This window comes from Lactuca virosa, chromosome 5 (assembly GCF_052849685.1).
Source record: "Lactuca virosa cultivar CGN04683 chromosome 5, Lactuca_virosa_CGN04683_v6, whole genome shotgun sequence".
Taxonomy (NCBI): domain Eukaryota; kingdom Viridiplantae; phylum Streptophyta; class Magnoliopsida; order Asterales; family Asteraceae; genus Lactuca; species Lactuca virosa.
In genome coordinates this window covers 403,178,612-403,201,654 of record NC_136430.1, presented here as the reverse complement: position 1 = coordinate 403,201,654, position 23,043 = coordinate 403,178,612, and the positions used below count along the sequence as shown (strand labels likewise).

At 41.6% G+C, this 23,043-nt stretch overlaps 1 protein-coding gene across 1 annotated transcript; it reads right to left on the bottom strand.

Moving 5' to 3' along the window:
• Positions 1-4,937: 4,937 nt before the first annotated feature.
• LOC145113904 (zinc finger BED domain-containing protein RICESLEEPER 2-like) lies at positions 4,938-6,987 on the bottom strand. The gene is made up of 6 exons (XM_079049945.1): positions 6,710-6,987; positions 6,513-6,650; positions 6,181-6,468; positions 5,193-6,066; positions 5,097-5,120; positions 4,938-4,988 (listed from the first exon to the last, which is right to left on the bottom strand). Exons 1-6 carry the CDS (start codon positions 6,985-6,987, stop codon positions 4,938-4,940), a joined length of 1,653 nt encoding a protein of 550 aa, XP_078906071.1.
• Between the last annotated feature and the right edge of the window lie 16,056 nt (positions 6,988-23,043).

Here is a 23,043-nt window from a genome sequence, read left to right as displayed (position 1 = left end):
CGTTGACCGTAAGACTAAGAAGTTGCGACGCAAGATGGTCGATTTAGTGCTTGTGCGTTGGAAACATACGAATGGGCCAAATCTCACCTGGGAAACGGAGAGTGACATGATGAGTCGCTACCCGCAGTTGTTTGTTGATATGTGATTCCGGGGACATAATCATCCTAACGGGGAGAATTGTAATCCCCGTGTTTCTAGGCTAGGCATTAATATTGATGTGATAGTCTATGTTAACCTTTGTAACTCATTTTGAAGAAATGAAAAGGAATTATGTGAATATTATGTGAATTATATGTTTTATGCTTAATTACTAGAATTTAATTAATTAAGAATAAAAATGAGTGTCGAAAATAAATATTAGATAAAGCCGATATCTATTAAGAAAGTTGTAGTGGTCGTGACAAGGATTACAGATATATAAAGAATACCAAAATCCGAGTTATAACGAAGAAGTTATAACTTGTCGAAGTTTCGCGACAAAACCGGCACGGTGACGAATGACGTAAAAAGTGAGTTTTTGATAAACTACTTTTTAGCCTTAGTGATCTAAACGAAAGTCGTAGTGCTCGTTAAACCGAGAGTATGTATAAAAAGAACGCCCAAATCTGACTTCGTATGAGGAAGTTATGATTTTTCTAAGTTTCTGCTTAGCAGTAGACATCTAAAAACTCGAATTTTAGATCGGGTGATTTTTAGCCGGCACGACCTAAACTAGAATCGAAGGTCTCATCAATAGTAGCACAACGGTAAAAAGACAGACGAAAACGGACGTCGGATGAAGAAGTTGTGAATTTTTAACGGATTTCCTGTCCCGGTCTGTTAAAAATAATAATATAAAAATTAATGTCAAAATTAGCCAACGAAGTCTAAACGAAAGTTGTAGAGCATAATTTTACCTACGCGTGCATATAAAGAACGTAAAAAACGGAGCTCGTATGCGAAAGTTATGAATTTTAGAAGATTTTGGCACAAAATTCGAGAAATTTCGCATAGATAAGCTTCACCCGGAAAAGCCACGTCACCCTTGCTCAAAACGTGCCATGTGTCCGAACTGCTGAGTCACCCGAGGCCAGCTGGCGAGGCGTGTCGCACCCTCCTCGCACCGAAGGCTCGGCCAATCAGAAGCTGCCCCGTGCCTTCTCCATGTCCGATCTCGGTGAGTCATCCGAAGCAGGCGAGTCATCCGAAGCTGGACCAATCCGAAGACCCCACGTGTCCGAGCCTCGCACTGCCATCAGCCTCCGAACCTCGCAGCTGCGACGTGTGTCTTCTTCTCGCTGCTTCGGGTCCGAACCTCGGCCCTATAAATAGAAGGCTTTTGAGCCTTCCCGGGTAATTTTGGAAAATTGTCCCTTTTCACCAATTTTTCAATATTTTCACTATTTCCACTTCCCCCAAAGCCCCGGTATCATACCAAACGCCCGGAACACGCCCCGAAGTGCCCGAAGACCCGAAAAATTTTATCTTTTCGGTTTTGAAGCCCGACCCTCGCAGAGCCCGGTTTCTCAATAAAACTCCCGGTTTTATTAGAAACGATCGTTTTAGGGAACGAAGTGCTGCCTGATTTTCAATAAATCAAGTGAGTGTGTAGTCACTTTCATCTTACACCTAGATATGAAGTATTTTCTATAAAATGCGTGCTATGTGTAATTATATTAAGTGTTTATTTGAGGTGACTGTTGAACATATGTTTTATACAAGTTTTAAACTGTACATGTATTTTATCTACAAATATGTTGGGTAGAACATGGGTAGACGAAATAGTCGATGTGTGTTAAAATGGTGAGAGGCCTCAATGTTGTTGTTGTTGTTGTTGTAGTCATCTAGCGGAGTATAGATGACGACCACAAACCTTTCTAGACAGTCCAGTAGCACACTAGCAGGTTCACAACTTGTAGGTGTTGATGAACTAAATGTTTATTGGCGTACTCCATCCCCCTCATGGTTGCCTTTAGGACATGTATGGCTGAGGAGTCCCCTTAGCAGTAGTGCCCATCCCGATGATATTCCTTAGGCTAGGTCCCTTGTGATAGGTGTTTAGGGACGTAAAGTGAGGATAACGGGAATGGGTAATCAGGGTTATTGTTGATTGGTGAACTTAATAAGTTTATTATTATTGTGGGTTGAAAACCCTATATGCTCACCAGGCTCCCAAGCCTGACCCACTCAGCTTTTTATGTTACAGGTAGTGGACCCCGAGCATAGTCGGAGGACGATGAGAGATTTTTTTATTATAGGCCAGTAGTTGTAAATAACTGTTGTAAGGCTTATAATGTCTTGTTTATGCTTTTGATTTGTATCGGAACATGACATCCCGAGGTTTTGATATGAAATGAAACTATACATTTATTAAAGAAAGGTTTTGATAAAATTTTATCATGTTTTGTTTTGGGGACCAATTCCGCAACATCTTTAAAAAAGATTTCTCTGATTTTATTTTAAAAAGCATAAATTAAATCGGTCTTTTCTGGCCGAGAAATTAGGGGATGTCACACTCGATATCTCAGTCGTTGTTTTTATAGATGTTATCTTGGTTTATTCCAAGACCAGAAAGCAGCATGAGGAGCACCTTCGAGAGCTTCTGGGAGTTTTAAGGTGGGAACGACTGTCTGCCAAGTTTTCGAAATGTGAGTTTTGGTTATGGGAGGTCCAGTTCTTGGGACACCTCGTTAACCAGAATGGGATATTGGTCAACCCGCCAAGATTCATGCTATTATGAAGTGGGAGGTTCTGAAGTCTCTCTCGGATATCATGAGTTTTCTGGTATTAGCAGGGTATTATCGGAGACTCATTCCAGATTTCTCCAAGGTTGTTGTACCCTTCACTCGTCTCACATGGAAGGGCATGGATTTCCACTGGGGTCCTGAGCAGCAGGCCGTATTTGAGACTCTGAGGCGGAACTTATGTGAGGCTCTAATGTTGACCCTCCGTAAGGGTGTTGAGGATTTTGTGGCATATTGTGATATGCATTCATCACCGGTCTGGGGGCAGTTCTTATGCAGATAGGGAGCGTTATTGCTTATGTTTCTCGGTAGCTGCAGCCGCACGGGGTGTGATATCCAACGCATGATCCGGAGCTGGGGGCGGTGGTGTTTTCCCTCAAGATTTGGAGACATTACCTATATGGGGTCTAGTCTACCATCTACACAGATCACAAGAGTTTGAGATATCGCATGGATCAGCCGAATATGAACACGAGACAGTGTAGGTGTTTTGACATGGTCAAGGATTATGACTGTGAGATTCTATACTACCTGGGGAAATTGAATGTGGTCGCTGATGCTTTGAGCTGCAAGTCGGTGAATTCTTCGATTGGGGGTCTATGTATGAGGGTTTCAATTGAGTCGTCATTGCGGGATTTGATTAGGGAGGCTCAAGCTAAGGGAGTAAAGAAAGAGAATTGGAAGCATAAACGAATCAGGGGCAAGATTAACAGGTTTTCTACCACAACCATGGATTCTTGACACGATGCGGTCGGGTTTGGGGACCAGATTTTGGTGGAATCAGGAAGACTGTATTGGAAGAGGCACACAAGTCCAGATTTTCGATACAATCAGGACCCACCAAGATGTATCGGGATTTGCGACTTAGTTACTGGTGGCCATGCATAAAGAGGGAGACAGCCTGGTATGTTGAGAGGTGCTTAACCTGTCGGATGGTCAAGGCAGAGCACCAGAGTCCGCATGGAAAGCTTCAACCTTTGGAGTTTCCCATGTGGAAATGGGAACAGATCACCATGGATTTCATCACCAAGCTACCCTGTACGACTACAGGGTTCGATGTGATATGGGAGATAGTGGACCGTCTGACCAAGAGTGCCCACTTCTTAGTTATCCAGGAGAGCTCCTTGGCTGAGAAATTGGCCTATGTGTATGTGCACGAGATCGTCACCCGAAATGGTGTTCCAGTTTCTATTGTATCATATCGGGATTTTCGATTCACTTTACGATTTTGGTAGAAGTTCCACGAGGAACTGGGCACGAGGTTACATTTTAGCACTACTTATCATCCACAGACTGACGGCCAGTGCGAGAGGACCATTCAGACACTTGAGGATATGTTGAGAGCTAGTGTCATAGATTTCGGTGGGAGTTGGGCCTCCTACCTTCCTCTGGCTGAGTTTTCTTACAAAAATAGTTATCATTCCAGTATCGGTGCCCCGCCATTCGAGCTTATCTGTGGGAGGAAGTGTCATACCCCAGTTTGTTGGGGAGAGGTCGGTCACAGGGTTATGGGACGGACTAAGGTAGTCCTTCCGATGACAAAGCTTATTTAGTAGTTATACAGAGGTTGCAGACAACTCGGAGTCGAAAGAAGAGTTATGATGACAGGTAGGGATGTAAACGAGCCGAGCCGAGCCGAGCTTGACACTAATCGAGCCAGGCTTGTTTGAAGTTATGAAAGCTCGAGCTCAAGCTCGAGCTCGTTCGAGCATGTAGTGTGAAGCTCAAGATCGGCTCGTTTAGAATATTTAAAGCTCGGGATCGGCTCATTAAAGCTTGCTTATTCGTGAGCCTAAACGGGCCCTAGCTCGGCTCGTTTGTAGCAGAGCTTGATCTCGTTAATTAACACATCTGAGCTAGTTAAGTAGCTCGTTTATTAAAATTGGAAATCAAAAAAAAAATTATAAATATGCATCTACCTCAAAACGTGCTTACAAATTTTGATTTGCAATACCCCAAAATATCAACTAGAAACCAACATTGCCACATTTTACTACTAACATGAAAATTCACGTGTAGAATTTGCAAATATTAAAAAGTAATTAATGGGTTCAGATTCATAATCTAATACCAATATAGCAAAAAATTACCTCCATTTAAAAAGGTCACAAAATAAAAACTAGAAACCATCACCAAATTAAAAAACCAATATACTAAGAATTTACTTGTAAAACTTGCAATATTGAAAAGCCATTAACAGGTTCAACTTCATAATCACAATGCGTCAATGCCAATATACCAAAAAAGCTTCGTTTGAAAAGGAACCTACATTAAAATAAAGATGGTTATTAGATGATAAAAAATAGTAAGTTCAAAAAATATTGGGTTATACCATTATACCTTGGACTAGCTTGCTTTCATAGCAGGTAGTACAACTTCAGTAGGAATTTCTTCCCTCTACAAAATAAAATTCAATAATTTAAAAGAATGAAATATTAAGTCTTATACGTTTCAAGTTTTAAAGCATACCTTCAATTTCTTTTTTATTCCATACATTTGTCTAATCCAATCCCCTCCACAAATCAACATCTGAACCGTGTCGGGTGCCAACAAAGAGCGATATGGATCAATGACTCTACCCCCTGCGCTAAATGTTGACTCTGATGCAATCGTGGAAATAGGAACTGCAAGTACATCCATGGCCATCCGCGACAACACCCGATATTTCAACTTGTGTATGTTCCACCATTCCAAAGCATTAAACGAGTGCATTCCTCCTCCTTGAACATTATGTACGCTTTCTTCCAAGTACAAAACAAGTTCAGACTTTTCTGGAACCTCCAAATCCACACTTTTAATAAACTGCCCAAATGCCTCCCAACCTGATTCAAGTGGCGTGCCTTCATTAGACATTGATGCATTGCTCCTTCCAGAAGATCCACCGGAGGAAGTTGAAGCTTCCTTAACTAAAGAATTATGCATTAATAAATAGTCAGAATACATATCCTCAAGTGCTTTCTCCACTTCTTTAATGTTCTTGGTAGCTTCATTTGGTGGATACAACTTTGGATAACTAAACTGAACCAGCTTCATCTTGAACCTAGGATCTAACACAGAAGCAATGGCCATAAGTAGGTGACACTCCCCCCAATACTTGTCGAACTTTTCTTTCATCTTAATTGCCATTTTACGAATAAAATCATCTTTAGATGGTGCAGATCTATCCAATGTTTCTTTCACTTTGTAAACCTCAATAAGATACAAATTTGATGTAGGATAGTCACTGCCTGAGATAACATTTGTGCACACCTCAAAAATCTTTAATATTTCACACACATTCTCCACATTTTTCCACTCATCCTCATTGGGCAAATGATGGAAATGAGGCTCATATTCTGCATATCTAAGACCAACATAGAAGATAAAAAGGAAAATCTTAAGATAAAAGAATTACATATATATATATATATATATATATATATATATATATATATATATATTCATATTAGACACTTACCTCGGAAAAACATCTTTAAACTTGAGAGCTGTGGACAACATGTCATAGGTGGAGTTCCACCTGGTAGGGACATCGAGCAATAATTTTCTATCATACACTTGAAGTTGGTGTGCAACATTTGAAAATGTTTGACGTCTTGCCTCAGAAGAATTAATATATTTCACAGCTTCACGGACTTCTTCAATGACAAAATCAATATTTGAAAGGCCATCTTTGACTAAAAGATTTAGGATATGTGCACAACACCTAACATGGAATAGTCTACCACCACATGGAAGTTTCTTCACTCTATTAAAGTTGTTTTTCAACGTATTACTGCCCTGTCATTGTACGAGGCATTATCCACAGAGATAGAGAAGATCTTTCCCTCAATTTCCCATTCCTTCAAGCATCTGTAAATTCCATCTGCAATATCAAGCCCGGTACGAGGAGGAGGTACATGAACAAAACTTAGCACTCGCTTCTGCAATCTGAGAACAAAAGACATACAATTCAAAAAGGCTGTCAGGTTAAGGAGAATAATATTGACAAAATCTCTGCAATACCTCCAGTTCTGATCAATGAAGTGCCCACTGATGACCATATACTGAATCTTCTGATGAGATGACTTCCAACAATCAGTGGTAAACTAATTTTTGAAGCAACACTTGTTAGATCTTTTAGTTTTTTCATTTCATGCTTATAGACCTTCAAACAATCTTCCTTTATTGTAGCCCTACATGTCTTTTGAAACAACAGATTAGCCCTCTTCATCATGTAAACAAATAAGTCATTCTCCACCACTAAAAACGGCTGCTCGGTACCCATTATCTAGTTAGCAATTGATTCTCTCATCTTATTAGGATCATACTTTGTATCAGGTCCAATTAAGGGAGGAGGCTTATCATATCCCATATCCACATCAATCGGCTGAAAATTAAGCATTTGTTGAGATTTTTGGTAAGCTTTACGTTTTTCACAGCTTACTAAGTGTCGTTTATACGTTGATGTAGTGCCTGATCCAACTTTAGCCAACCGCTTCTTGCAATGAATACATTCAACTTTTACCTTGCCGTCAGGAAGAGTCACATCAACAAACTCTCCCCATACTGAGGAGGTCCTTTGTCGCTTAGGCTTTAATTCCAACTCGTCCACAAAACCAACATCTTCACTAGTATTTTGACCATTAGGATGGATCTCCTCGTCATCGAGGTTAATGCCTTCATGTGCATCTTGTGTGGGTTGATTATCATCACCAACACCTACTGGATTCGATGTAGAACCTTGCATTGGACTAACTGGATTTGTTTCACTAACAATTTGCATTAGTAGTGTTGTGTATTAAGATATAACATCAACAGTAATAGATGAAATAAAAAAACTGAACACTGTAAAAAAACCTAACCTTGTGTGGGTGTTCAACGAAGATGTACAGTCGTAGATGAACCAATTGATTCCGATCGAGAGTAAGAGAAGAGAAGTACTTATCAGCTGTCACTTGGGGTAAATTAGGGTGAATACTAGGGTAAAACTATATTGTACGCGAAAGGCCCAAGCCCCAAAGAGTGCTTATTTAATTTCAATACGATAATAATAATATATAAAATAATATAAAATGATATTATAGAATTATAAAAAAGCTCGTCAAGGCTCGCGAGCTTAAACGAGCTCTTACCTTAAAGATCGAGATCGGGCTCGTTTATTAAATGAGCTTTATTCTAGGCTCGAGATCAGGCTCGGGCTCGTTAAAGCTTGGCTCGTTCCGAGCTTTTAACGATCCGAGCTCGGGTAGCTCACGAGTAGCTTGGCTCGTTTACATCCCTAATGACAGGCGCCGATCGGAGTTGGAGTTCCAGGTCGGCGGTATAGTACGATTAAAGGTATCACCCTGGAAGGGAGTAATACGCTTCAAGAAGAGGGGCAAGTTGGGGGCCCGATATATTGGGTCGTTTCGAGTGATTTCCAGGGCTGGCCGGGTAACTTACCGGTTGGATTTGCTTGAGGAGCTCAGTTAGATTCACAACAACTTCCATGTTTCTGACCTTCGGAAGTGTGTAGCTGATGATTCAGCGGTTGTTCCTTTGGATGATATTCAGGTTGATGATCACCTGAATTATGTTGAGAGACCAGTGACGATATTGGATAGGAAGACGAAGGCCTTGCGCAACAAGGTAGTGTCTTTGGTCAAGGTCCAGTGGCAGCATCGAGAGGGTTCTGAATGGACTTGGGAGCCCGAGGCAGAGATGCGAGTGCGCTACCCTGAGTTATTCGCGACAGCAGACTTCGAGGACAAAGTCTGATCCAAGTGGGGGGGGGGGGAGTTGTAACACCTCGATTTCCAGGTATTTACATTGTCAACCCTTATTATGTAATTAGTTTGCAAGATGGTCCTAAGGAGCCTTAAATGATAAAAATGTCTTTGCCTAGTACGCTGAGCATACGTGGCCGAAGGCCAAACCCTAATTTTCATGGTTTGGACCCTATTTAAGCAACATTAACTTGCCAAGACTCCTTCCCTCATCAACCTCCAGCCCCATTTCGTACCTTGCAAACCCTAACCCATTTTGTAAGCATCTTTGAGCCATTAATGTGTGTTTTGGTGTTCTTAGAGGAAGGAGAAGGAAAAGAGAACATCTTGGAAGCTTGAAGTACTTTGGATCCAGAAACATCTTGCCCTCAAGCTTTATTTAGAGGTATAAATCTCTGAACTTGGTGGTTATTTCATTAGATCTTGCTACATGTGGAGTTTTGTGCTTATTAGCCACATAATCTTGGTCCATTTTAGTATAAGCTACTCTAGACCAAACGAGTTGTCCTTTTGGACGTTTTAGAGTGTCTAAAGTGATAAAAATGTGATCTTGGCCTTTCTAGTCCTTCCATGCAAAGGTTATGGTGTCTTAGTGGGTTAAGAAGTTAGGGTTTTAAGATTTGGACACTTAATAGCCATGCAAGACCATAAAGTTGGAAACTTTATGGTTTAGAACACTATTTGGGACTAGAACTGGATTTTGGACGAAAGGACTTTATAAAATAAGCACTTAATGGGAAATATACCATATGACCGAGTATGTTGGGCGTACTTCTGAGTATGCCATGCGTACTCCCTTGGGAGCTTGTTTCTGGATCTTGAGTACGCTAAGCGTACATATTGAGTACGGTGGGCGTACTCAGCCTGAATTAACTGGGTTGACATTTTGTCCTTTGACCTTGACAAATTTTGACCTAGGGGTATTTTGGGTATTTTGAGTTGTAGTTGAGTTTGGTCACTATTTGATGTATAAGTGACTGGTAGAGCTGATATACAGAGCAATGTCCTGTTCAACTATCTTTTTAGACTGGGAGGTGAGTTTTCCTCACTGTACTTGTGGGTTGGAGGCACCAATGCCGACCCACTGGTTTATGTATCCTGGTTTAGCAGATGTTTCTATGTTGTACTGATCTGTTAGAACTAAGTCTTGGTATATAGGGTGTTATTATGCGATAGTAATCTGTTGATCTGCATATTAGTTTGTTGAATGGTTATATGATTATCTGTTTACTTGATATATGTTATATGTTATGTATAGTTCGACATAATATGGTTGGGTTGAAGCGATGCTGCTTTGTGTGGAAACCAAAAAACCTGGGAGCAAGCCAGACATAAGTTGTGGGCATGAGAGGCAAACCAGAATTATGCTGTGGGCTTGGGAGTAAGCCAGATATGAGTTGTGCGTCGGAAGGCAAGCCAGACTCATGCTATGGACTCAAGGGTAATCCAGTCTGTTAGTTATGGACCCAATATGCATGTTGTTATATGTTTGTGTGGAGGTACTTTGGGGGAACTCGCTATGCCTTAGCTTATGGTTTTCAGTTTCATGTTTCAGTTACCTCAAATGATCGGGGGAAAAGCAAAGGCGTAATCCTGCACATCCTTCCGATTGATTGTGATTATCACTTTTGAGAACAATGTTTTGTAAATTATTATGGTTTTTTGTTGGATTTTAAAAATAAAAATTTTACCATGATTTTTGGGATGTTACATGCCTGATAGAATAGGAGAACTTCTTGTATGATATATGAAATTGACGTCATTACAGTAGTTTCTTAGCGTATGCATCATAGTTGTACATAACTAAGATTTTATAACTTGATAATGTTTGGTTTAGCGTTATTTCATGTTCCTTGTCTGTTTGTGGTCTTAGGGTAGACTCAAGTATTCGACTTTCTATGGAATCCAGTGTTATGTATGATTAGCACGCACGAGCGACTACAGGGTTGGTGGAAGTTTCATGAGTGAGTATGGATGTAGTAGGCCTGTTGAGGAATGATTAGCCACTCTCGAGAGAGTGAATATTGGATGAATGTGTATCCTAGTTTTGAGTTTGTTTTAGGGTGTTGGGATCATCCATTGAGACAAATACGGGTAGGTTTAGAAGGTAGTATGAGTCTATACTACTGGAATCACAGGACCTGTACGCGTAACAAGGAAGTCACAAACCTCAAGGGTTTAGCCTCTCTGTGATGGTTGTAATAGTATAAATTTGGCATTTATGATATATTTTAGGTTCATTTTCTGTATGGTGTTCACAAGAGGATTTGGTTCTGGAGTTGGTGGCCATGATAGGCCAGGATTGACAGATGATGACATTCGTGAGTTGATCGCTACTGAGGTGACTGTTGCTGTCCGGGGTACCATCCCTGAGGTTTTTGGTTCTATCAAGACAATTATTTTTGAGCTATTTGATGAGCGGTATGCTGCCGTGGCGGAGGCTGCGGCAACAGTCACCATAGTCGTTGCTGCTGCAGGAGGCCGAGGAGGAAGTTCATTCCAGTACCAGGACATCAACAACACGAAGCCCCCAGAGTTTGACGGGGTCAAGGACCCGATTGTGGCTATGAGATGGATTTCTGATAAGAAGGGCTGCTTCTTTTCCTGTTCCTTTCTGGAGGACTGGAAGGTCAGGTGCGCCCTAATCCTTCTTCGATCGGGCGTGAAGGACTGGTGAAACCTGATGACTGGTTCTTATACTACATAGCAGAGGACTGTTGTTACTTGGGATCATTTCTCGGAGATGTTTCGCACGAGATATGTTCCCCTGGTGAAGATGGAGAGATTGGCTCAGGAGTACCCAGATTTGAGACAGACGATAGAGATGGTGACGAAGATCACCAAGTTGTTTACTAAGAGGACTCTATTTTCTCCCGAGTTTGTGACTTTGGAGCAGGACCATATGACACGATATTTGAGTATGCTCAAGACTGATATTCGGCAGTTTGTGTCTACCCAGCGTTACAGTACCCTCACCGAGCTTCAGGATGCCACAAGGAGGTGAGAGATTGATATAGAGACCCAAACGAGGGAGCAGAGGCAGGCTCCCATTCAGTCACAACCTCCAGCCAAGAGGTTCAAGCCCGTTGATGCACGATCTCCTGGACAGAGGGGATGCACTTGTGACAAGTGCGTCAATGTTCATGTGGGTGTTTGCCGATCTTCTTCTGGATGACACAAATGTGGCAAGGAGGGACACTATGCGAGGGTTTGTCGCCAGTAGGCCCTGATACCAAGCACCAGGATTTGTTACCATTGTGATTAGGTGGGCCATGTGAAGGCCCAGTGTCCCGTGCTTGTTGCCAGGCCGGTGCAGGCTGTAGCCCCGACTACTTTGAGGATCACAGATGGACGCTAAGGTAGGGCGGATCCCCCAAGGGCTCGAGGTCGTGATTTCTAGCTCACAAAAGAGGAGGCTAGGGCAGCGTCAGATTTCGTTACTGGTATGTTTTCATTTATTATTATGTTAAATTATTTTATGGTATGCTTATGTTTATGATTCTGCTAGGTACCTTCTTAGTGAATTCCTTTCCAGCTCTTGTGCTTTTTGACTCGGGTGCGAGTCAGTCTTTTGTTTCTCAGTCTTTCAGTAGGAGTTTTGATATGTCTCTTGGAGAGTTGGGGTGACTGTTGTGAGTTTTCATCGCCAACGAGCATGGGGTTTCTTCATCGAGTGTTTTTCGGGATTGCGTTTTGGAGATTTTCGGGATGTCCCTACCCAATTGATTTGATCTCTATCCCGATGGGGAATGTGTGTGTGATAGAGGGATGTAGATGATAGATCATGAGGGGCATCAGGTTGTAGTTCGAACCCCAAGTGGGGGAGAAATGATCATTTATGGCGACGCTACCAGGGTTCGATCATCCTTTTGTTCTGTTGCCAGGGCTCGACAATATCTACAACATGGGTGTATGGGTTACCTCGCGTATGTGGTTGACACTCGGGTTAAGAGGGAGGTCTCAGTTTTGGATATTCCCGTAGGTAGGGATTTCCCATATGTGTTTCCGAAGGAGTTACCAAGTGTGCCTCCTGAGAGGCAGGTTGAGTTCAGGGTCGATTTGGTCGTTGGTGCAGCCCCGATTGCTATAGCGTCGTACCGATTAGCACCACTAGAGATGCAAGAGTTGTCGTCTTAGCTTCAGGAGCTGTTGGGCAAGCAGTTTTTCAAACCGAGCAGTTCACCATGGGGAGCACCGATCTTGTTTGTGAAGAACAAGGATGGTTCCTACCGTATGTGCATTGATTATTAGGAGTTGAACAAGTTAACAATGAATAACCGTTACCCACTTCTGCAGATTGATGACCTCTTTGATCAGCTGCAGGGTGCATATTGGTTCTCCAAGATTTATTTGAGGTCATGGTATCACTATATGAGGGTTAGAGAGGAGGACGCAGAGAAGACAACATTTCAGACTCGTTATGTTCATTACGAGTTCGTGGTGATGTCGTTTGGGATCACCAATGTGCATGCGACATTTATGGATTTGATGAATCTAGTGTGCAGGCTGATGATCGATCGATTAGTTATTGTTCTCATCGATGATATCCTGGTCTATTCCAAGACCAGGGAGCAACATGAGGAGCACCTTCGAGAGCTTCTGGGAGTTTTGAGGCGGGGATTCTTGGGAAACCTCATTAACCAAAATGGGATTTTGGTCGACCTGGCCAAGATTGAGGCTGTTGTGCAGTAGGAGGTTCCGAAGTCTCCCTCGGAGATCAAGAGTTTTCTGGGTTTAGTACGGTATTATCGGAGATTTATTAAGGATTTCTCCAAGGTTATTGTACCCCTCACTCGTTTGACAACGAAGAGCGTGGATTTCCGTTGGGGGCCTGAGCACCAGGCTGCGTTCGAGATGCTGAAATAGAGGTTATGTGAGGCCCCAGTGTAGAACCTTCCGGAGGATATGGAGGACTTGTTGTTTATTGTGATGCTTCCATCACTGGTTTGGGGGAAGTACTCATGCAACGAGGGAGAGTTGTTGTGTATGCTATTAGGCAGCTGAATCCGCATGAGGTTCGGTATCCGACACATGATCTGGAGTTGGGGGCGATGGTGTTTGCCCTCAAAATTTGGCGGCATTATCTGTATGGGGTCCGATGTACCGTCTATATGGATCACAAGAGTCTGCGATATCTCATGGATCAACCGAATCTAAATATGAGATAGTGTAGGTGGCTTGACGTGGTCAAGGATTATGATTGCAAGATTCTTTATCAGCTGGGGAAAATGAATGTGGTCGCTGATGCCTTGAGCTGCAAGTTGGCTAGATTTTTTGTTGGGAGCTTATGTATGAGGATTTTGATTGATTTGTCACTTTTGGATATTATTAGGGAGGGTCAGGCTGAGGGAGTCAATAAGGAAAATTGGAAGCAGGAGCGAATCAGGGGTGAGATCGACAGGTTTTCTACCGATAGCTGTGGATTATTGACTCGGTGCTGTCGGGTTTGGGTACCCGATTTTAGTAGGATCAGACAGACTGTGTTGGATGAGGCACATAAGTCCATATTTCCGATACACCCTGGAGCCACCAATATGTATCAGGATTTGAGACGTAGTTATTGGTGCTCATGCATGAAGAGAGAGATAGCATGGTATGTTTGACCTGTCGGACGGTCAAGGCCGAGAACCAGAGGCTGCATGTCAAGCTTTAACCTTTGGAGGTTCCCATGTGGAAATGGGAACATATAACCATGGATTTCAACACCAAGTTACCTCGGACGGCTAAGGGATTTGATGCAATACGGGTTATAGTAGACCGTCTGACCAAGAGTGCCCACGTTTTAGCTATCCGGGAGAGCTCCTCGGTCGAGAAATTGGCCGATGTATATGTGCACGATATTGTCGCTCGGCATGGTGTTCCATTTTCCATTGTATCCGATCAAGATGTTCGGTTCACTTCTCGATTTTATCGGAGGTTCCACGAGGAACTGGGTATGAGGTTGCACTTTAGCACTGCTTAACGTCCGCAAACTGATGGCCAGAGCGAGCGTACCATTCAGACACTTGAGTATATGGTAAGGGCTTGTGTCATAAATTTCGGTGGGAGTTGGGACTCCTACCTTCCCCTTTCTGAGTTTTCTTACAACAACGTCTATCACTCTAGTATCAGTGCACCGTCTTTTGAGCTTATTTATGGGAGAAGCTGTCGTACCCTAGTCTGTTGGGGAGAGGTTGGTCACAGGGTCATGGGAAGGACCGAGGTAGTTCTCAAGACGACATAGATTATCCAATAGATCAGGCAGAGGTTGCAGACAGCTTAGAGTCGGCAGAAGAGTTATGTTGACAAACGTCAATTTGAGTTGGAGTTCTAGGTCGGCGATATGGATTTACTGAAGGTATCACCCTGGAAGGGTGTAATACGCTTCAGGAAGAGGGCAAGTTAGGGCCCCGATATATTGGGCCATTTCAAGTATTAGCCAGGGTAAGAAGGGTAGCCTGTTAGTTGGATTTTCCTGAGGAGCTCAGTCAGGTTCACAACACCTTCCATGTTTCTCAACTTTGGAAGTGTGTGGCTGATGATTTAGCAATTGTTCTGTTGATATGCAGGTCGATGATCGCCTGAACTATGTTGAGAGTCCGGTAGCAATTTTGGATAGGAAGACGAAGGCCTTGTGCAATAAGGTGGTTCCATTGGTCAAACTTTAGTGGCAGCATCAGAAGGGTTCCAAATGGACTTGGGAACCCGAGGCAAAGATGAGAGAGCACTACCCGGAGTTATTCGCAACATCGAACTTTGAGGATGAAGTCTGATTCAAGTGGGGGAGGATTGTATGTAACACTCTGAATTTTCAAACCAATTTTTCATTTTTAAAATCACATAAAACCCAATATCTCATTTCTCAAAAACCACAAATGTATAAGTTGTCAAAACACAAGTGAACAATTGTTTAATAATATCCCAGAATCCTCAAAAACATAATCTCTAACTGGTGTGTACAATCAAGTTGGCGCCTTCCCTCGATCCTGAGAAGTACCTCAAACACATATCACACAACACTGTAAGCACGAAGCTTTGTGAGTTCCCCAAGATACCATGCACAAATAATTAGCCTTTCATGGATAAATCTCATAAAGGAACCTCCGATCATCTGTCTCAGTGAGAATCCTCCGGTCTCATAGCTCGGGTCGGACCATCCAGTCTGATATCTCAGTGAAGAGCCTCCGGTCTCACAACTCAGTTTGGACCCTCCGGTCCTAACTCAATAAGGCACAACTAATATACAACATAAATCACAAAGACAAAATGCATAATATCATATAACTCAGAATAAGCACATAAGACCCTCTGGTCGATACTCAGATAAGACCCTCCGGTCACTCAATATTACCACTCAGGTAAGTATAGTGAGAAGACTCACCTCGTAAGCAAAGCAAGTATGTCTCGTACTCAACGATCGGTCTCGACTCCGCCTACATATCATAATCATCTCTAATTAACACTTTGTAATAACCACTCTAAGGATATTAAGTCAACCCTTTTTCTAAAACTTGGAAAGGGTGAAAAGACCATTTTACCCCTACATGGCCTCCACATCCATAACTTGACCATGTTGGATATAGTGTCTAAGTCCATAACTATATTTGGTATGTACTTGACCCGACCTGGCATGGTCCATTTGGGTTGCACTTCACCCGAACAATTTATGGATAATCTTTTGAGAATAGTATAAGTTATGATTTATTAATATATTATAAGTTCTAATATATTAATATAAAATCATATTATTTAATTAGTGTTGATCTATAATTAATCTAGGATTACTTTAGAGATCAAAAGTATGACTAATTAAATATGGGCTCTTGTATTTATATAGTGTGGGCTAATGCTTATTTGGAATGGGCTAGGCTTGCATGGAAAGTCCATGGATACTCCATGGAGCTTTAACCCATGGATCTCATGGAAATGAAAAGACATGGGTATTAGGGTTTACATGGATGTAACCCTAATCCACCACACTATATAAAGGAGGCTTTGGTTCTTGAAATCACACTAGTTGTGGTGAGTAAAGTAAGAGGGCTGATTTCAAGAAAGGTGATTACTATTCTCTCAAAATTCCAAGTTTGTGGTGATTTGTGATTTCCATTTGAGGCATCCACACTATTGGTGCTAGGCTCTAAAACTCCAAGCAATCAACTACAACTACAAGGTAAGTAATTCTACTAGCTTTATTTGATTCAAGTTCCCCATGCCATGCTAGATAGGATAAGAACCTTGGAAAAATAATTATTTGCATGTATTTTAGTCAAACATAGATCCAAGGTTTCTAGGGTTGCATGTACACCATAGGAGTGTTAGAATGCTCAAAACCCATCAGTGGTATCAGAGCCTGGTTTGTTTATTTGATACTTGATGCAAAAAAAAAAAAAAACTTGAAAATCGAAGTTTTGTTCAAAAGCTCGTATCAAAATTTCAAGTTTTGTATATGTTCTTACGATTCTTGAAATTTTTGATATGAACATTCATAAACATATGAGTTTAGAAGATCATAGAAATTATGTGCTAATAATTGATTAGATTAATTCTTGATCTTTATGTGTTTTAATGGAGTCCATAACTAGTTCTTAAGTTATGGATAACCAAAAGTCACATTTATAAATAACCATTAAAAGAACACATAGGTTACAAAAAATGAAGAGTCTTCATTTTTAATAACCATTAACTCATAAGTTATGAGAAATGAAAAGTTTTGAAAGTTTACAAAACTTGCCCTCAAGTTTTGGAACATGTAAAGTCATCTTAAAAACTTTAGTTCCAACCCCTAGAATTTTAAAAGTTAAAATTCAACCCTTATACTTTATAATATTATAAGTTTAATAATATTTATGTATGTATAAGATCAAGTCGTCTTACCGCTAGTACGCCTCATTCACGAAGCCGGTCTATAAGGGGGGTATAAGGTTGTTGCCTATAAAATGGCAACTTAATGGGTGTCCACTCTCACCCACCGCTTCCTTGATCGGTGGAGGGTCGTTAGCCGAACGGGTATGACAAGGACTTATAAATTCTCATTAAAAGTATAATGATAATACTAAAGTAACTAAACTTTATTGAATTCCCAATCTTAGTTATTTTAGGAAAATATGAATAAGGTGCTAATCCATGAAATTACACTTTACACTTTGTTTAAGTCGTTAGTGGAGCGTGTGTGGTTAACCGGCACACTAACTTGAACTTAACAAGGTAGGTAAAGGGTGACTTAATGTTTATCATAGTATCGATGGAGCGTGTGTGGTTAACCGGCACATCGATTGAGGGGTAATACATTAAGGGTACCAAGTAATTTGCATGGTTACTTCACACCTTGTTTTGTGATCCTCGGCATCCCAGTCACAAAACTTGAAGGGCACACTCGAGATTGAAACATGCTATTGAAGAGAGTTCAATGAATCTCAAAGAATCTAGGAGTTTCTAAACCAATTAAAACCTAATTAAATATTTCGTTTTTCATGGTGGACATTGGTGAATCGTCATTCACCTACCTTCAAATATCTTATAGCTTAGATTATGGCATCCCTCTTCTAAGTTATAAAATATTGTGTTGGGTCCTAGCCTTAATATTACATTTGGGTGTTTTGTTAAGGACTATCTCTATATCTAATCTAATCTATTCCCTCTTCTTTACAAGATGTCTTCCAATAACAATGCTTCTGGCTCAAACCCTACTAGCTCCTTCTCTCTCATGAATCTTTGTGGGAGAGTCATCTTTGATGGGTCCAACTTTACAGATTGGATCAGAAACATCAGGATGGTCACTCGGTATGAGAACAAAGAATATGTTCTCGACAAGGAGCTGAAGGTACCCGAGCCAACTGCTACTCCTGAAGAGCTTGCTGAATATGAGGTACATGAAAGAGATGCTACAAAAGTGGCATGCATCATGATGGCCACCATGACAGCCGAGCTCCAAAAGTCCTATGAGGACTATTATCCTTTTGAGATGCACAAGGACTTGATGGACCGCTACCATCAAAGTACTCGTCAAGAGCGATATGAAATAATCTCCTCCATGATAACAACCCGAATGAAGGATGGTGAACCCATCACGGGCCATGATAACAACCGTTTACTGAAGCTGAATGTGAACTTCCCTGAGGAGTTAGAAATTGACATCATTTTGCACTCCTTGCCATCGTGTTATGATCAATTCCGCATGACATATCACATGAACAAGGAAGAAGTCACCCTCAGCAAACTTCAAGGACTCTTGAAGACCGCCGAAAGTGGTCTAAAGGGTAAGTCGGTTGCTACTACTCCTACTCCTACTCCAACTGCGGCCAATGTCTAGGCAATCGGGCATGGCAAAGGGAAGAAGAGAAAGAACCCTTCTAAGGGTACCAAGGGTAAGACCCTTGAAGGCTCCTCTTCAAGCAAAACCAAGAAAGGTTTTGTCACTCCTTCTGCTAACCCTAATGAGGCTGAATGCTTCTATTGCCATGAAAAGTCGCACTGGAAGCGAAACTGCCCAAAGTACCAGCAAGATTTGAAGGATGGGAAAGTAAAACCCAACCATGCAGGTATATACACTATATTGTCTAATAACTCACCTCATTCTAAGTCTTGGGTCCTTGATACAGGTTGTGGTATTCACATATGTTGTGATTTGCAGGGACTAAAAAGAAGTGAGAATGTGGAGCAGGGAAAGATAAACTTGATCATGGGAAACAGGAAAGCTTCACCTGTCACCAAGATAGGAGTTTATTCCTTAATGCTAAATAGTGGGTTTACATTAGATTTGAATAAATGTTATTATTCGCCAGAAATGGCAAGAAATGTTATTTCCTTTCATGCATTGTATAAACAAGGTTTTACCTTTTATTTTGATAATAATAATGGTAGTATTGATGCTTTCTTTAATAATGTTCTTTATTTTAAAGCATTACCTTGTGATGGTGTGTATGAAACTGTATCTGTTGTAGATAATCTAGGAAATAATGTATTGTGTATTAACTCTTCCACTAACATAGATAAAGCATCCTTATGGCATTGTCGTCTTGGACATGTAAGCAAGAAACGCATAGGCCAACTCCAAAAGGATGGAGTCTTGGAGTCATTTGACCTAAAGTCAGATGATAGTTGTGAATCTTGTTTGCTTGGTAAAATGACAAAGTCACCTTTTACTGGCACTTGTGCTAGGGGTGAAGGTTTGTTGGACCTCATACACACGGATGTGTGTGGACCCTTCAGAACCACAACAAGAGATGCTAATCGGTTCTATGTGACTTTTACTGATGATTTTAGTAGATATGGATATGTCTACCTAATCAAGCAGAAGTCGGAAACCTTTGAGAAATTCAAAGAGTTTAAGCAAGAAGTAGAGAATCAGTTGGGCAAGAACATTAAGATGCTTCGATCTGATCGTGGTGGTGAGTATCTTAGTACTGAGTTCCTTGACTATCTTAAGGAATGTGGGGTTGTCTCACAACTGACACCTCCTAGGACACCACCGTTGAATGGTGTAGCTGAGAGGCGCAATCGGACCTTGTTGGACATGGTTCGTTCCATGATGAGTCGAACCAATCTCATTTTGGGGGTATGCCTTAGAGACTGCCGCCCATATCCTTAATCTAGTCCCTACAAAGAAGGTTGCCAAAACACCTCACGAGGTGTGGACTGGAAAAGTTCCCAATCTAGACCACATCAAGATTTGGGGTTGCGAGGCTTTCGTGAGACGCGAGACTGACGATAAGCTCGAACCCCGAAGCGAAAGGTGTATTTTCATCGGCTACCCACAGAAATCCTTTTGTTACATCTTCTACAGACCCAGTGATAATGTGGTCTTTGTAGCAAGAAGAGGATTCTTTCGAGAGAGAGAATTCATGAGCCAAGGAGACAGTGGGAGGCAAATTGACCTTGAGGAAATTCAAGAGTCAAGTGGTGAAGGAACCTCAAACCCTAGCCCTCAACCTGAGGAGGAAACTCCTGTTGAGCCGACTGAAGAATCTATACCTCTGAGGCGTTCCACCAGAGTTAGGAATGCACCTGAGTATTATTATGGTTTTCATATTACTGCAGAAGGTGAGACACTTATCAGTGATAACACACTGGTAAATTTGGATGAGCCTAACAGCTACACGGAAGCCATGGTAGGCCCTGAGGCTGCTAAAAGGAAAGAGGCTATGGATAGCGAGATACAGTCCATGTATGACAATCAAGTTTGGAACTTGGTTGACAATGTACCTGATCGTAAGATAGTTGGGTGCAAATGGATCTTCAAGAAGAAGACCGACATGGATGGTAATGTACACACTTATAAGGCACGACTGGTTGCAAAGGGTTATTCTCAAACTCCGGGAGTTGATTATGATGAGACCTTTTCACCAGTGGCCAAGATTAAGTCTATTAGGGTTCTGTTAGCCATTGCTGCATTTCATGATTATGAAATATGGCAAATGGATGTCAAAACCGCTTTCCTTAATGGAAAGTTGGCTGAAGATGTTTACATGGTTCAGCCAGAGGGTTTTGTCAGTACAGAGTACCCCAGTAGAGTGTGTAAACTCGAGAAATCCATTTATGGATTAAAACAGGCACCTCGCAGATGGAATCTTTGCGTTGATGAGAAGGTCAAAGAATTTGGCTTTTCAAGGAGTGAAGATGAATCCTGTGTCTATATCAAGGCTAGTGGGAGTATAGTCAGCTTTTTGGTACTGTATGTGGATGACATACTACTCATAGGAAATGACATCCCAACCCTGCAGGAAGTAAAGTCCTGGCTTGGGAAGTGTTTCGCTATGAAGGACCTTGGAGAAGCTGCCTATATCCTAGGGATAAGGATTTTGAGAAACAGGAGTAAAAGACTAATTGGACTTAGTCAAAGCACCTATGTGGACAAAGTGTTGAAAAGGTTCAACATGCATAACTCCAAGAAAGGAGAGTTACCCATCCAGAGTAACGCCAGATTGAGTAAGACACAAAGCCCTAGTACTGAGGCTGAGATAGCAGAAATGAGTCGAATACCTTATGCTTCAGCTGTAGGATCGATCATGTATGCTATGATGTGTACTCGACCTGATGTAGCCTTTGCTTTGAGCATGGTTAGCAGGTATCAGGGGAACCCTGGCAAGGCACACTGGACTGCGGTAAAGAATATCCTCAAGTACCTACGGAGGACTAAGGACTGGGTCCTTACCCTCGGTGGCAGTGAGGACTTGAGAGTTGTAGGGTACAGTGATGCTAGCTTTCAGACTGACAGGGATAATTTCCGCTCTCAGTCGGGCTGGGTCTTTACTCTAAACGGAGGGGCAATTACTTGGAAAAGTTCCAAGCAGGAGACAGTGGCTGATTCCACTTGTGAATCAGAGTATATAGTAGCAAGCGAGGCAGCAAAGGAGGCTATATGGCTAAAGAACTTCATCGGAGACCTTGGAGTTGTACCAGCTATAAAGGATCCAATGGAGATTTTCTGTGACAGCAATAGTGCGGTTGCCTTAGCCAAGGAACCAAGAGATCATGGGAGATCCAGACACATTGACAGAAAATATCACTTCATTAGACATCGAATAGAAGAAGGAATCCTCGTGGCAAAGAGGGTATCATCGGATGAGAACCCAGCAGATCCCCTCACGAAGGGACTGACTCGGGCTAAGCACCTCCAGCATGCTCGGAGCATAGGGCTGAAGGATGATATTAGTTTTAGTAGTTAGATAATCTTGAAATTTGTAAAATGTAATTGACATTTGATGATAAATAAAAGCTGTTATTTATGAGTAAAGTGTTGCTATCTCTTGTCAATCGTTTACTATTATTTCTTTTTGCATGTTTTGACTTCCAGAATAATTATGTTATGGTTTATATCATATTCTTCAAACTCTCCACAGTCGGTCATATGTTGGAAGTAGATATGAATCAAGACTGTCATGGGTTGGCTTGTAGAGGTCTAAGATGTTAGACAAAGCGGGGCTACAGCACTCATGAGTGCTCATAAGTTCTGAGTATTGGATTCAACCCACGCTCACTTGTATCACTTCATGGAATTTATCTCGAGTGATCGTGAGACGGTAATATCATATAAGTCTTCAAACCTAGAGATATGATTTGTTGCCTATGAGTTGGTTATGCATTGATTGCATGAAAACGCATTGGTAACTCGATGTTATAAACCGTGCTTTTGTGTGTAATTCAACAAGTAGTAGAGCAAACATATGAGTCGAAGTTTATCTATTCCTTCTAGGATTAGAAGCGATATCTGGGCCCCTCGATGATTTTGTTTTGACCTATGTACCGGGCCCAGTCAGAACTAAATTGATGTGTTCAATTAAGTTCTATGTCAAACAAATCGGAAATCGGGAAACAAATGCTGGACAATAAGCAAGACCATGTTCCATGTATTTGTCCGGCTGATATCTAGAACAGAGGATTATATGATCACTTATCTAAAATGGCGCTTCATAGTTCAACAGAGTTTAAAGAGCTACGATTGCTGATCGGTTCCTGAAGTCATACTTGCAACTATAGTTATTAGACTTATCCAAGTGGGAGACTGTTGGATATAGTGTCTAAGTCCATAACTATATTTGGTATGTACTTGACCCGACCCGACATGGTCCATTTGGGTTGCACTTCACCCGAACAATTTA

Bases quoted from the DNA above. Each gene is read 5' to 3' on its own strand.
- LOC145113904 (XM_079049945.1), bottom strand. From the start codon at position 6,987: ATGGGTACCGAGCAGCCGTTTTTAGTGGTGGAGAATGACTTATTTGTT. The intron at 6,469-6,512 runs GTACAATGACAG...CAACTTTAATAG, and splicing joins ATCTCTGTGGATAATGCCTC to AGTGAAGAAACTTCCATGTG. The intron at 5,121-5,192 runs GTATGCTTTAAA...TTTATTTTGTAG, and splicing joins GAATAAAAAAGAAATTGAAG to AGGGAAGAAATTCCTACTGA.